This window comes from Scatophagus argus, chromosome 19 (genome assembly GCF_020382885.2).
Source record: "Scatophagus argus isolate fScaArg1 chromosome 19, fScaArg1.pri, whole genome shotgun sequence".
In the NCBI taxonomy this organism is placed as follows: Eukaryota; Metazoa; Chordata; class Actinopteri; family Scatophagidae; genus Scatophagus; species Scatophagus argus.
The window spans coordinates 8,736,422-8,752,700 of record NC_058511.1 but is presented as its reverse complement, the minus strand read 5'-3'; the positions used below and the strand labels follow the sequence as shown (position 1 = coordinate 8,752,700).

The following is a 16,279-nucleotide window of genomic DNA, read 5'->3' as shown; positions in this document are numbered from 1 at the left end:
GATGTATTAAAGTGAAGCATTTAATACATTATTGCTAATAAAACTCTGCAGTATCTTTACATGAGAAAAATATGCCTTTTTTCATGCTGAGCTGCATCCGAGTTGACTGGTGTTTTACTTGCTGCCCTTAGTACCAAACAAACATAGGACTGAATGTGAAATCTAGCATTTTAAAATGCTGCAAGTAACAAAATGCCTTTCCTCTTGTGACTCATAGCAAGTTATCCTAGACTCAAATCATTATCTGAAACACAGTGAGCCAAATTGGCCAAACTCCCACATAATGGCATAGTGTAAGCGCACATGCACATCCACACTCCCACTCACTGACTCCCACTATCTCACTGCATGCAGAGCAAAGTCAGAGACATATGCACACACACTCACTCTCCACCCAAAAAACACACATGCACATACAGACAGACACACGCACACACACAGACGTGCACACACACAGTTTCTCTGCCCCCAAGCTCCTCTCAAAGCGAGAAGTCTGATCAGAAGGCTGAGGTGGCGAGGGCCAGCGTCTCTGCTGCTGAGCAATGGTGGTCTGCTAACTCAAACTGCAGGTGTTACTAAGCAACTAAACGGGGGCAGATAGAAGGCAGGGAATTGGCTGGTTGTCATAACGCATAATTTCAGTCCCATCTTCTTCAAAGAGTCTTGGCCAACCGATGGAAGCACAGAGGGAAACATGGAGGGAGTGGAGACAGGAGATGCAAATACTTCTAATCACATTATTGGAGTACACTGCACAGGTACTGTTCAAGTCAACCATTACAGGGGACTTGCCAGTAAAACGGAACTAATGAGCTTCTCCCCTATTATGGTAGCCTGATGTTTGGCTTCAGATAAGGCGATTGTGTGTACAGATAGAGTGCAGATTATTTTCAAAATGAATGAGAGGTCCAGCATTGAAAAGGAACAGCTTTTACCATTGGAGATGTCATCATCGTCCTTCTTTCTGTCCTCTGCAGTAACCTAAAGGGACAGACAAAGAGAAAGAGAGAGAGAGAGAGAGAGAAAAGAAAAAGAGAGGCATGAACAGTGAGTTGCTGATAGCGTTACACTGCCAGAGATACGCCTCCACCCTCTAGTGACTCCATGCCAGCTGTGGTGTTGCGCCACTCTCGCCGACAACCACAGGACACAAGACACAGTTTAATGTGACAAGGGCTGCTTCTGTCCTGCTAAAAACACCACCAGGGAATACCAGCTCTAATTTACTTGGACTGTCAGTGACAGATGAGGAGTTATTATGTTGTTTAGCATGTTACTTCACTTGGAGGGGAATTACTCAACAGCTTTGATTTCATGCTCGTCTGCCCAACACAATAAGGAAATACAGCTAATGAGTCATTATCAAATCCTTCAAATTCTTCTATCTGAGCAAGACAGGAGATGATGTGGTATGGAAAAGGGTACCAATGCTGCTTTGACCACAGAGCTCGATTAAAGTGCAAGGAGTGGCACACCTGTATTAGTAAGCTGAACCTTCCTCCAGGCCCCGTCATTTGACACTTTTCAAATAATGCCCCCTTGAGTAAAAATCCCAGTGAATGCCCAACAATTTACTCTGAATAAGAATTATGGCTTTGTGTCGTGTAACTTCAAAGCAACCCAAGCCAAGACATTCTAATGAGTCAGTGAGTGAGTGTGTGTGTCTGTGTGAGTCATAACTTATCTGAATAAGTACCCAGAGACCCAGACAGACAGAAAAAAGCAATAGGATTAGGAGCCATATTTGAGCTCCTCTCCACCACTACAGCAGCAATGTAAATGTGTGTGTTTTCACAAGAGTGGGTAAAACTCTAAGGCATGATACGTCCTGTCCACCCACAGCATGCCATTTCATTAGATGACTTACCTGTGTACAGTAAAAGGGCACTGAGACTGATAGATGTTACACACAAGGCTCCTGAGAATTTAAGCTGCTGCTTTTGGAGCAGAAATCTATATTTTCTGTGATCAAATCACAGCTATGGGTTGGTGGATGGAAAAGGGCACATTTCTTTAATCCCACACTTCACAGTGCTTTATTTTGCAGAGCCTGAGTTACATCTTTGGCCTCCAAGAGACTCTTCGGATATGTCACATTTTACCCCGAAGTGTCAATTATTGATTAAGCACATTCCAAGTATAGTAGAGGTTAAAACAGCACAGTTACACCAGGATCTAATGCTTTAACCCACACTAATGTTGAGAGAGCAGGCCATGGGGGGTACTAGGGACGCCATGTGACACCACCAGTATCTCCTTCTACTTGAGGAGCTAGGAACAGAGCTTCACACTGTTGGCCAGTGTTGACAGAAACAGAGGGTGGGGTCAGATCAGCAATAACCCCTTCTCACTTGATGTACAGTCCCCGTGACCCACCACGTGCTTGCAAAGAGTGGTAACACACACTGAGTAAAAAACGTGGCACATATATGACAAATACACAAACCAATCCACATGAGCGCAAGTACACACACACACACACACACACACATCAAACGACACATCAAATTAGCGTGTCCATACTGCCCTAGCCTAACCGCTCTATAACTGGTCACAGTTACACAAGAGGGCGATTAATATGAACTCTATTTTTTCTCTGTATGCTAGGAATGAAGTGTAATAATGAACCCCTCAGGAGACCCGGACACTGATGGCTCACCATCTAATTGCACTGCTTTTTTCATCAGCGAAGTACACGACCTCTCCCTGTATGAAACCCACGCGCCCTGTTCACCACCACCACACACCAGAGATTCTCTTTTCACATCTCCCTCTGTTTCCTGCACCACTTTCATCTCTCCCTGTCCAACAGTCACTTTTTTTCCATTTTGCCCCCACCCCTCTACGGTACAGTTGTCACCCGTCTTTATTCCTCTGTCTTTGTTTCTGTCCTCATCTATGAGTCTGTCTGTGTCCCTCTGCTGCTGCTGCTCTAACCCCTCCCCTTTCCCCCCATCTCCTTTCCCTCACTGGTTCTCTCTTTAGTGATGCGCCCCTGGTCAGTAGTGGCCTGGCCGGGAGACAACAGAAGTGACTTTGAGACTGGGGGATGGCAGCCTTGTTGTCACTGACACACAGAGCTACTATGATGAGCCTTCAATTGCATGGGGTAGACACAGGGTTGAGAGAGGAATTTAAAAAAAAAAAAAACAGGAAATAACAAGAAGAGACAATGACATTTTATGGATCACTGCTACTATCTTAGTTTTGGATATGTAGGACAACTGAGCTTTAACAGATTATCATAACAATTTAAATAAATGGCTCGGGGTAACCGCAATTAATGTTCTATGTTCAACAAGATTTCCTGTAAAATGTTAAATACACACATGCCGATTGCACACATCAACTTCGTGCCCCAGGGTACAGCAAATCTCTGTACCTCTGTTTTGTCTGTCATGCTGTTTGGTGAGGTAGCAGCGCATACAGCCGCATCAGGTTCAAGGCTCTCTCGACATTCGGTCTCCTCTCTCTCAGCGATGGACAGCAGAGGGGATGCGCAAGAATGCTTCCTCTGAGCGCTCTGCTCGGCCTCTCTGACACACAAAGACACGTATATTCATGCTACGTGTTATGCAGACATACAGCACATGCATCATATCGTAATCACGACATACTCCCATCTGGTAACACATTTAGAAGCAATACACCATGTCATCTACAAATGAGTCACGCATGTCGCATTACAGACAATTAATGACACCAGAGTATCATTTCTACTGTAACGCTGCTTTGATGTTTTTTGGTTTGTTTTTTTTTTACAACATGTAGGCTTCAAAGAACAGATGTGTAATGAGGAAAAATGCAGTTTGAATTTCAGTTGTTACCTGGGATGGATGGAGGTACATTGAGAAGATGGGGAAAAAGTGTGATGTGATCATGACAATGTATTGCTTTGTTGATTTTCCCTCCTCCATAAACAGGTGAGAGCACAGCTTAGCTATAGCAACTCTTTAACTAGTACAATGTGCTTAAACAAGCAGAAGAGGAGGAGGAGGACAGAGAAGACTCATCGTGTGTAAATTTTCAGTTTTAAGTCATTTCAGTGTACACACAACTCTGAGATCGGACCAAAGCTTCTCTTGACATGGTAGGAGAGAAAAGGGCTGGCAATCTCAATGAACTGCTCTGGCTTTGACAAAGGAAGTTCTGCAAGAAGAGAAAACAAAGAAAATCTTACACATCATGGCAGCACAGCACTCACACTCGTTTTTATTTTACTGCATTTTCTGCTTCACCCAAAGATCAGCTGATGTCAGATATGCCTGAGCCAGCAGCTATTTTCATTACCGAAGTATTGTATCTCTCCTTTTTTCATTTTAGCATGCGGTACTACTGCATGCCCTCTGTACTGTAGGTTCTAAATCTCCTGCATTAGCACTCGCTTTCCTTTCTAGTCATATTTATTTATGACATTCACCTACACGCTACACAATCATGTATTTTGTGCTTTTCCATTTGTTTGATATCCTCCCCTGCATCCTCCTCCTGATTTCCCCTTCACCACCTTTTTTTCCTGACTTAATTTTATTTCTTTTTATTATTTCCTGCCTCTTTACTACGTACTCTGTGGTTCATCTGTGACCACGATCTCCTTGCGCGGGCGAATGAGCTTCCATCGGGGCACAGGTGGAGGTTTGGGTGGTGCCTCCAGCAGGCATGCACGAGTTCTGGTCAACATGACAATGTGGCTGTACATCAAGGAGAGGCCGTACTGACGCAGAACCTCCGAGGAATCAGCCTGTGTGGCCACATTTAGACAAATGCACAGAAATAAACACACATCACTGTCAAAAAATTTAAAAAGTTTTCTCCTGTACTGCGAACTCCTGTCACCTGCAACCAGCTCTATAGGCGAATGAAGTCACAGTGTCAAAAGGGGGTTCTGAGTCAAGACCAGCATGTGGAGGTGACACAACACGTCCACTAGTGAAAAATCCGGGAATGTGTCCACCAGTTCCGCGGCTTAGCATCGGTATAAATAATAAAACAAGTGAAGCCTGTTGAGGTGAAGCATCCAAATAGAACACGCCATGCCCCCAGGTCACAAGCACTGCTATATTTCATCTCCACCAGTGACTGATGACTAAGAGAGTAGTCATCAGTGACAAAGGCAGTATATATTTTCAAAAGTCACATTTAGGGTAAAAGCATTATTATGTGCGGATTAATTTAATATAATCTGACTGTTCAAAATTCATTCTATCTCTTTATTTGGATGCATATGGGCTAACACAGAAATGAGAAAGAATATCTCTATGAAGGCTGAACTTGAAAATGTACAATTTGTACTATGTAGGTCACTGATACAAATCCTCACCAGAGTTTGGAATTTACACTTCCTCTCCACATCTTTGAAATGCACACAAAGACATTCTGGCCAGCTTGCATCTAGACTATGCAAGCATTTGCATCAGAATGTGAATCTCTATGCTGAATGTTTCCAAATCTGCAGTGAAAATCTGAGTGTAATCAACAGAAGATGATGACTGATGGTGTCACTGAAACACAAAACTTGCTTTGGATGAGGAAGTGCATATAGCCAGCACAAGAGGAGGTATAGACATACCATTTGTCCAAACCCAAATGAGAAGGAATTGGTTTGGAGCGGCAAAGGGTAGAAGCTGGCACACACCACTACCTCGGGAATACCTGAGAAACACACAGAAGAAGACTATCATCAGTACCGGTAAACACAGAAGGCAAGCACACATAAGCACACACACTCCAATATGGACCACTTGTACAGAAAAATACTCTGAAAGTGTGACTAACACTGCAGAGAGACATTGAAACTGACTGATTAAACATACTGACAGAGTGAAACTTAGCATCATCTACCAATGAAAAGTAAAGCTGACAAGAGACTAAATCAAAGTAAAATGAAACCATGTGGTTTGTGAAAGCACTACTGGTCTCCACAGGTATAAATAAGGCAACAAGAAAGTATCTAGGTTATCTATGGATGGCTTTGCCGCCTATGGTGCATCTTAGAGTATATCGTACAAGGACCACATGGGCTAGGAGACATGGAAAATCAATTTGAAAGACCATGCTGAAGAAAGATGTGAGCACTGCAAGACTAATATAAAGGCTGCACATTAAGAATTGAACAGAGAAGCAGTTCTCTCACCGAAAAGTGATTTATGCATTTCAATGGAATACGGCCATCAAAACAGTGAGACAGAAAAGTGCAGGGTTTCTTGTGTTTGAATGCATGTCTGCAAGCACCATCTGATCCAAAACCGTAAAACTCTGTGAAGTAACAGCACTGTGTACATGCATGTCATTATGTTATGTTAATACTCAACACTTCAATAATAACAAACAAGTGGGACTGTAGGAGAGACCAATGTATTACTGTCAGAGAGACCAGGTGGGTAAAAGTGGGTAAAGATGAAAAAGAGAGAAGAAATATCATTACTAAATATCCTGATATTTTTGCAGTTATACTGTGAATACAATATAATTATAGTGCAAGAAAATTTTTGTCACCTCACACTTCTCAGCATCCAGCTTGTTACTTTAGTCGTTAACTGGGTTTGTAAAACACACATGCTGCATATTTTAAAATTGCATTGCAAGTACAAATCTTTGAATTAACTGATATGCCTTAATAAGGCCTATACCGTATCGCTCTCCCTCAATGACCTGACACAACTCCAAGCCACGCTCTCTTAACTGAGGACATGTTTCAATCGTGCCTTCGTCACATAACCACACTTGACTTGGGAGGCTCCCCTGCCCTGGGGGAAACACCAAATAATTCACCCTGCCACTGCTCCCTCTGCTGGTTTATTTATAGTCCACCACACACACATTAACCCTCCTTGTTCTGCATAATACATGAGAGCTTGGGAAAACAGGAAGTGATGCTTGAAACAACAGGAAAGAGACAACAGGACACTTGCTGACTAAAAGGGAGGTATTTTGCTGTACGGTACGATAGTGACATTAGGCCTTGAGTTATTCCCGGTCCTAATATAAACCACCCGGCAATGTTGTTGCAATAGTTCAAGGGTTAGTAGTCCTATAAGAGAATGGGATCATTGATAGGTGCAGGTTTCTACAGGACAATGAAATATTCATTGTAATGCTCCCTGCTGGTTGAATTATGGATGCAGAGAGAGGAAAATAGAAATTTACATATACTGTGCATTTATATACTTGCAGTGTATACATGCATACAAGTATATACTGCAGGTCTGCACATATACACAGGCACAGTACTATACTAGTACTATATACAATGAACTTCTAAATTAAGAAATAGCAGAAGTATTCTTTGCATACAAATGGGCATAATCTAATGGATCTCTGATTTAATTGACTCACTCAATTACATGTGCAAGCAGAGTGTGTAATTGAGATCTATGTTTGCGGGTATTTGTATATAACTTTATGCATGTCTGTGTCTATGTGTGTGTGTGTGTGTGTGTGTGTGTGTGTGAGTCTGACCACGACATAATTCAGACCTTTACATTTCTCCAGCTCTGGCAGCTGACTCTCGCTGTCATTACAGCCGGAATCTCTCCCTGCAGCTGGATCTGCAGACTGAAGCTTCGTCTCTGGCAAACCGTCATCTGGGAGTGTGAATATGGGAATGGTGCATTGTAAGAAATCCCAGGTTTTTTGCACACAGAAAGACCTGAGAGGAGGTTAAAGAAATCAGGACTGGTTACAAGCTACACGATAACACATATATATATTTTTTACATTAGAACCATTTTTGAGACACTACTGACTGGAATTTTTTGCTTGTGTTTATATGTTCAAATTATGGGTTTTGAGCACTTGGACGAGCAATGATGTTGAGCCCTCATGTCTATTGTTGGCTGTACATCACAAACAACACAATGACTGCTCTATAATTAGAAAAAGTCTAGCATTGCCATTTCTGTTCCTGCACTGTCCCTCTATTAGCAGCAAGATGGACTGCAGTTCTTACAGCAGCATTTCTCTTTTTTCCTATTTTTTGCTGAAGGCATAATGCATTATAATATTAAAAAATATTGTCTACAACCGTTTTCACAGAGTAGTAGATGATGTAAAGAAAATCCAGTGTTTGCGTGTGTGGGTACGGGCACATAGGACTGCAAGCCCAAGTGTAACAAATCAATCTGAAACACAACTGTCATGCTCAGTGCCTGTACATGTTGATAGATTCCCCAGGCGACACACTAACAGTGGTTAACCTGCTGAGATAAAGAGAATAACACTCCCCAGCTTCTCTCCCAAGGACTGTTGCCCCGTTAAAGTTCCATCATTGACAATCTAAGGTTCTCCACTCCACACTGCCTTTTCTCCCTCTTTATTTAAAGTGCATCTCCTTGATTCCATTTTAGGTCTAAATCATTTTCTCCCAAAGTGTGACTTTCCATATTAGTGTAGACAGACACACTTCTCTGTGTGATTTGTTACAGTATACTTTATAAAAGTAGCACACTTGAGAGGAAAAAATGCACAGCTTGTCAAACTACGTGAGGTTGCGTACTGCCACGGCTGTTATTGCAATACACTTCCAGGGATTTGGCGGTCAGTTTGATTCTTACCTTTTTTTTCTCAGAGAGGTAAAACATAAGCAAAGGCAGAGAGTCAACCACACTTACAAAGACACAGTGAAGAGGGACACCTATGCATAACATTTACAGCAAGAGATGCCGAAGACAGAGGTCCACAGACCAACGAGGACCTTACTTTATAGGACTGATCTCTGGGATCCAGCCGGTGAGGGTATGGATAAAGGTGAATTCACCCATCTTCCAACAGGCCTCTGACACTCCACTGCCAAACGAATACAAAATAACTGGTTAAATAGACAAAGACAAAAGGAATTTAGGAGTTCATGTTTTCTCTCTGTGAAATTGTTCGAGTGGATTAACATATGAGAACACCGTTTTCAGGCATTTGACAACAAAAATGGATGACTCTTTCTCTTATTTTCCACCTTTATTTTAACATCATATTTAGGAATGGCACCAGCGAAGACCAACCAACCATGAACTGGTGTTTGTAAAAATACTAGTGTTTTTAAATGAATTTTAAACTGAAGTATCATAAATACCAAAACAATGTATGTACATATCTTTCACACACTTTGTTCAGCTGATACAGATAGCTGCAGCAGCTCTAACTGGTGCTCCTAGGATCCTGTGGCCAACATGTCCATTCCACAGTTATGATACTCCACCCAAGGATGTAAAATCAATACAGCTTGATCAATAATACCACCTTCTATAACCACTACAATGGAACTACTCAGCACCAAAGTGGAGGAGCCCTCAAATTGAGCTTTTTATTGAAGGATGCTTTTCAAAAGAGAGAGCCCACAGACACATTGGCAAAGTTTGGTCCTAATTCAGTGCGAAGAACTTTCACAAGGTCTCATGAATGATTCACCAGGAGAGCAGCTCTTTTGTTTCCTGTCTTGGATGAAACATTTATATCTCGACCTTCTGTGGACACTGGAACAGCCACCTTTACACACGCCATGGTGCCCCATCATAGACACACACACTGGCTGTCTGTCACCAAATTCAACACAGCCCAAGGCATTAGGTCAGATGAAGGTTTGGCTAAGTCGGGACGAGGCAAAAGGGGTTCTGCAGGTGTGTAAGCTTTTAAACTGTTTAGGTAACTTTGATAGGTACAACATGTATGTACGTGTGACTTTTTACATTTTACTCTAGGAAATTAACTTACCTGTAAATGTTTTCCTTTAGTAACACTGAAGCAAAGCATATATTGTACAACATGTTAACAAGATCTATGCCCTTATTTTTATCAAATATGTACTAGTACACAAAATGGAAATATTTGTACATTATTGTATATCCTCATAGTTGACAGTCTTGATCAGATAGAGTCAAAATATTCTTAAAAATCAGATATCAGATTCAATGATCTACTTTCGTTTAGTTCATACAGCTGACCTTGCACAATACTATGTTAGTAGGGTAAGCAGTATAGTGTGTGGTTTCACAGTGATCTTATTAGAGTCAGGCTGCATAGTGGGTATGTACTTGAAATAAAGCTGATTCTGTTCTTAAGCCCCTTGAATGATTCCCAATTCATTGGGGCCCCACTGAGATGCTTATAGAGTGAATATACAGTAACTCACTTTGTGTTGGCCACTTTAATGAGAGCCTTAGCCAGCAACATTGGCCACAGCTCTGACTGACAGGTGGAGGCAGGGAGAAGCAGGTTGTTTTCTTCATCAAACGGCATGGAATCATCAACTGTTATCTTCCTCCAACAACCCTAAAACCAAAGGAGGAAGTCCATTTGAGTGAAGATATGCAATTGATGAACCTCAAATAGTCACAAGGAATGGGACCATCTCTTCATATTGATGGATGGAAAACAGGAGGAAAAAGTCAGCCTGGCTCTGTCTGAAGGTCACAAAATCCACCTATCAGCACCTCTAAAGCACCTTAATTAACAAGTTTGTTTAATTCTTAAAGAAACTGAAGTGTAGTGTACAAATATTTCCTTGAAAGAAAGATTTTAACACTCTTCAAGAAAGTAAAGTATTTTCCTAGAATGTCTTCCCAAAGTGTGCAACTCTTCATTTATTATAAAGTAAAGTCTTAAGGAAAACCTATACGACTGGCCGTTGCTGATACCAACCCCTGAAAAAATTTTTTTGCCTTCCCTCTCAAGTGTGATGCAGATCAAAACAATAAGCATCAAAATGTTATTTCTCTTAAAAATCCAATGCGTGACTCATCTTCTTAAAATTTCTGATCAATGCATTTCTATGTTCCATCTTTCCTGGCATTAGCCACCTTGTGCTTGTGTCTTAGCATCCTGTTTAGTGTCAGAGCTTATTACATGCTGCCTACCCTGTGGTCTGTCTACTGGCTGTCTGAGGGAGTTTCACACTGCTTGTAAGAAAAAGCAGCACAAGCAGGTGATAATCTTAATGATTGTTCACAGCTGTGCCCCTCCTTATCTATCAGAGCAGTGGGCACAAGCAATGCAAGCCTATAGAGAGTGACGCTGAGCATGCTCCCCTTTCTTGCTCGTTCTTCCACTTTCCTGTCAAACCGTCGCCCCAAGGAAGAGCTCGATGTGTTCGCAGATGGGGTAAAATACAGCGTGAAAGGGCAAGTTAGAGGAGACAGGAAGAAAAGGAGGAAAGAAGAGACAGAGTTGTAGGGCAGGAAAAAAAAAACTGGGTGAGAAAATGAGAATGGGCTGGTTATTCACAGCTGCATGAAGGAGGAAAAAGAAAAAGCTTCGTATGGAACAAAAAACTCATTGTAAGAGTACGGAAGAAAAAGAGTACCCTATGAGCAAAAACAGGCGAGCAATGGGGGGCGGGGGGTGCTGAATGCCATCTCAACAACCATCTGTTAGCGTGCTATGGTTGGCACGGGGACTGCTGCCTACAACCATGTCATGCTTGTTTGTCAAGGCTGGAGTCACAGTGTTACAGAGCACCATCACTTCTAGCTCTGGCTTTTTCATTCTCTCGCTGACCCAAATTGTTGTGCTAGAAGAAGTTCTCTTTCTGAAATGACACAATGATGTAGTGTTTGCTACCTAGAGATCCGTGGCAAGCAACACACATACCGAAAGTCACAGGCCGGCTACTTCAAGCTGCAACCGACTGCAATGACGACCTTTATTTAGAGCCAAAAATCTGTAAAATCCTTACACATAATTAATACGTGACATTGCAGCGCATAAAGCCTCTCAGGGCTGTGCCTGCTTTCATCATCTCACTAGGCGAGGATCTCCAACTTGAGCCTTGCTCTCTGCAAGGCAGCTGACTCCTGTTCAGCCGTATCTATTCATCAGGGGACGTGTGAAACTCATCTACTTTTGGCACAGCAGTGAGACTGATTGATTTGAGCTCTGAGTGGATAAGGCTTTCTCATCTCTTTCTCCTTCAACCCTAAGTCCATCCCCATTTCCCTCTCATCTACTGCATTCTATGGGGTCTGCTGAACAAACAGTGCATCTTAAGCCATTTATTGCCTCAGGTGTGCCTTTAAATGGGTGTTTGTGTGTATGTGCGTGCATTAGACTCACCATCCAGTACAGTCTGACCACGTACTTCCCATAGTTGTTGTAGAGTGGCACATGACCTTTCACCACCTTACATAGTGAGTAGATGTGCTCCCAAGGTTTCCAGCCTTCTTGTTCTATAGATTTGCAGTTACGTAGCATCCAAACAATATAGATCTCGCTGATGATCCACCTCATCAGCTTGATGGAGAAGAGAAAAGTAATCAAGAGTCTAATAACTAACCACCACTCTTTAAATCTATTAGCTGAATCATTAATCATCTCATGTATCATTCACTAAATCAATAAGGCATTGCATTACCCCAGACTAATTCATTTCTGTCAGTCAAAAGTCACCCTGTCTGATATCTGAATTACACTGTCCAAGGACTGATCGATAGCAGTTAGCAGAAAGTCAGTGCAATCTTCAATAGAAGAATAAAAAATAACAATTGAAAACTAACCTCACTGAAAATCAGATGATCATTGGGGGAGATCAGGTCAAAGGTCATTTGATTTTCAACAACAGAAAGTTCCTGAAATAAAGCACATGTGCACGTGTTTTCATTTTTGGCACAGACAGACGCCTCAGATAGAATTTCCACACCTTCACAGCCAGATGACCAACAGACAAACTTGTTGTTATACGGTGTGCTGTAGCATCTGTACATATCATAAACATTACAACATTAAAAAAACACAGCCATCAACTAACTTTAGAATACTGTTGTATAACGGACATGTGACCTATTTAATGCTTCTTGTGTGATCCCAGGACTGCCTAACCTCACCATGATAGTCCCAAGATCGTGTCTGAGATGAATATTTCACTACCGAGTTAATAGACTCTACCATGTTACTAATTAAATATGAATTATCGGGTCAGGTGAGATGGATCGGCTGTGGGTCAAGGGAGGTCATGTTTTCTCCCATCTTCACACCAACTCGAAACAAGAGCCAAACTTTAAACTGTTTCCATGAGTAACATCGGCTCTGTAAATACACACTGGTGTAGACTGATGATGTGAGTGCTTAATAGCAGAGCTGTTGCCTGCATCTGCGAGGCTGATTGCTTTTGTGATTAGCCAGTGTTCCTCTTGTATGAAATTAATGAAACACTTTTGACATCTTGAGCGAAAAGGCAGCTTGTGACCTGGCAAGGACTTATTCAAAAAAGCAGGAAGCTTCCAGTAATTGCTCAATACTGCACTGAGAGAGGGCAACAGAAGAGTGGAGTGATGCAATTAACACTTCATTGGAGGCGACTAGAGAGCAGATTTCCTTAACTACATTTCACCCTGTGTGGCAAAGCAGTACACTTTGTTAATACATGTAATGGCTTAAATGAACAGTTACTTAATTAACCTGTCATTTTTTTTTTTTGATTAGATGATTCATTGTTTCGCTATGCAAGTCCATACAATTTATCAGTCCTTTAATCCATAAAACGGCACATAAAGACATACATACATAAAGTGACCAAAAAAGGCAAAAGGAAGCAGATATTGCTCAAAAATCAACATGTAGTCAATTAACAGTGATATGAGAGGGACAAGAGTAGCAGCTCTTGAGAAACTAAAACCAGTAAATGTGCATTTTACATGAATTACTCAAACCACTGACTACTATAAAATGTACAATGTTTATTATTGCTATCTGTGACATGTACTTGAACCCTCCCATGGTGTAATCTATTGCAATGGTTCAAGTATAAACCATTTTTGTCGTTACACAATGCCATGGAATAACTGATATTGTTGTCGAATTGTAACAGGTAGAGAAATAGCATATCCTATCCCATTATAAACTGTATCATTAATATAGAAGCATGAAGGTCACCTTGTTGACAATAAACTCTGGAGGACGCTTCCAGGAGTGCACTTTCAGAGATGGGGGCAGGAAAATTTTTCCCTCAGGATCTTCAAAAAACAGCTGCAGACATCAGCAAACAAAATAAATATAAAATACAGAAAGACAATGAAAAACAAAATCAACAGCATAAAGTCAAAATTAATATCAACTGTAGGGTGGCTCTGAAGCTAATTACACATATTTCAAAGCACTGTACAGTGCATGTTGCCAATGGCAAATGAATGCACAGTTAGTGTTTAAATAATTTTATACTCCACATTTACAGCATTGTGACTCTTGCTCGTCTTTCCATCTTCAGCTCCTTTACTTGAGTTCCATTTCTCCTTGCTGACTTCTGCATCATTAAACTCGGGCCAAATGGGGAATTTGCATCTCCATGCACCTTCTAGGCTCTCGGAGGAAGTGGCTCTGAAATGGTGACACATAGCTAGTCATTTCATTTGTTCTTCCCTTCTGTCAATATACTGCAGCAAAATTAGTCAGCTCAGCAGCAGAGATTCATGCTAGAGTAAACCCACCAAATCCCTGTTTACACTCTCGTGATGAAAATGATATTAGCTCACAAAGCTGCCTGTTTTCTTTATGACGCTCACAGACTGGGGATTTGCACATATGCCATGAGTGAGCCTCGCTCTTCTAAAGTAACTATAAGGTTTTGACTTACAGCAGTAGACAGACGAAGAGATAGACCTTTATATTAAATAGCACAATAAAAGCAGCCACTGTTAAAGTATGTTGTTCTGCCTCTCGTAGGAAGAGGAAGCTACCTGAATGCTAGCTAGTGTATTTAGATTATACGTAATTAGCTAATGCTAACAGCTGAACTTAATTAACTTTAAAAAAAATTAAACTGCCGACATTAACCAAACTCACTCTGTCTGTCGGTCGGATAAAGACACTTTACTGGAGGAGGAATCCTTTTTCTTTGATTGTGCCTTGGACATTGCACTTGGTTGGTTGGATAAGTTTGCAAGCTAACTGGCCAAACAGCGTCACAAGTCAGTTGGGCTGTCCGTTTGTCCGTTTGTCCGTTCGTCTCTCTGCTCTTGAAAGTTTATGCGTTGCTAAGCAATGACGCCTTAACGAGGGCGGGCTCTGGAGCTGTTGCATCACCTGTTACCATAGTGAGGGATGGGCAGATTTTATCTTACAATACATGTGTAAACAGTTACTTCAAAGCTAAGAAACATGAATGTCATAAATTAAACCTCTGATACCATATAAACTTACGTAATAATATATGTTCTAATAGATTCCATTCCAATACCACCACAAATATACCCTCAAAATTCACTGCAGGGTTGAATCAATACCTTTTCTTGGACTATCATCATAAATGCATAACAATAAAAGCACCACAGAGGTCGCTTTTTCCCTGAAGGCCATGGCATTGGATTGCATTATATTTGTCTCAAGTCTTCTGCCATGTGATGCACGTATGGCTCATCTGAAACGGTAGAATTAAAGCGCCACTTACACAGAAACACACTGCAAGATTCAAGAAAAGACACAATACACAATACAGCTGTCAAGGTCCCAACTTTCTCTGAAATGCATGCAGAAATGCTTTACTGACGTGATGTAGATTGCAGTACTGGAACTGAATGAGAGTTTCTGTAATGCTTGTACACAACACAAATGGCATGCTGCCATCGCATTCCTGCTCTGACAACCATTAGGTGTGTGGAAGAGCACAAGCTGTAGAGCACAGAGTCTGATGACGATCACACACTGTTTCTTTAGTGGAGTCACATGGTCCTGTGTCACACACACACACAGCCTTATCCATAGTCATTTGTTCAACAAGTTTCTTAGAGGGAAAACTCTAAAGCTATAGTATTTTCTAAGGCATATACTACATATATATACACACACCCATTTTTTATTTTAATCAAAGAGAAGCAACTGTACCAATAAAGTACAAAAGTGCTAAATTATATAAAACCTAGAACAGGGTTGCTCAAAGCTCACATACCAAAATGGTTAGTTTGTGTTTATGCTGTTGCATTGCAGCAAGTCAATAAAGGGAACTTGCGATCCTACTACCACTGTCAGTGTAACAAGTCAATACAACAGGTGTTTGCTTTTGACCCCCCCCGAGGAAAAGAAAAAATAATTTCATCACTTATCTAGGCTATTGATGTGGAAGAATTTTGACCTTAATACTGGCCTGTGGTATGTGCTTTTCATTAGGCCGACTAATATTTAGGCTTGCTTTAAGCCATTCGATCAAGTGCAGAGTGTCTCTCGTCACTGTAATGTAGCTGTAGTAGTTCTGCTGTAGCGTGACAAAACTAAGAACCTGCAACCACCTGCTCCAGGCATTATGGTTTGTGAAGTATGCTATTAAGGAATGTGCTCACATGAGAATAATCCCAGCTCAGCAGACCTG

General features: G+C 41.4%; 1 protein-coding gene across 7 annotated transcripts in view; it reads right to left on the bottom strand.

The window, feature by feature from the left end:
- adgb (androglobin) overlaps window positions 1-15,818 on the bottom strand; it is a 36,696-nt gene extending 20,878 nt beyond the window's left edge. Inside the window, exons 1-13 of one of the 7 annotated variants that reach the window (XM_046372409.1) lie at window positions 14,761-15,818; window positions 14,145-14,295; window positions 13,855-13,947; window positions 12,480-12,551; window positions 12,040-12,216; window positions 10,121-10,260; window positions 8,698-8,784; window positions 7,476-7,648; window positions 5,570-5,652; window positions 4,567-4,741; window positions 4,056-4,149; window positions 3,383-3,536; window positions 936-981 (exon numbers count right to left, since the gene is read on the bottom strand). In XM_046372409.1, the coding sequence (XP_046228365.1) occupies window positions 936-981; window positions 3,383-3,536; window positions 4,056-4,149; window positions 4,567-4,741; window positions 5,570-5,652; window positions 7,476-7,648; window positions 8,698-8,784; window positions 10,121-10,260; window positions 12,040-12,216; window positions 12,480-12,551; window positions 13,855-13,947; window positions 14,145-14,295; window positions 14,761-14,831 (1,516 nt within the window). In that variant the 5' untranslated portion in view covers window positions 14,832-15,818. Of the gene's footprint in view, window positions 1-935; window positions 982-3,382; window positions 3,537-4,055; window positions 4,150-4,566; window positions 4,742-5,569; window positions 5,653-7,475; window positions 7,649-8,697; window positions 8,785-10,120; window positions 10,261-12,039; window positions 12,217-12,479; window positions 12,552-13,854; window positions 13,948-14,144; window positions 14,296-14,551; window positions 14,708-14,760 lie in introns of those variants that run through there. The other 6 variants (XM_046372412.1, XM_046372408.1, XM_046372406.1 and 3 more) reach the window with 6 other exon arrangements.
- Between the last annotated feature and the right edge of the window lie 461 nt (window positions 15,819-16,279).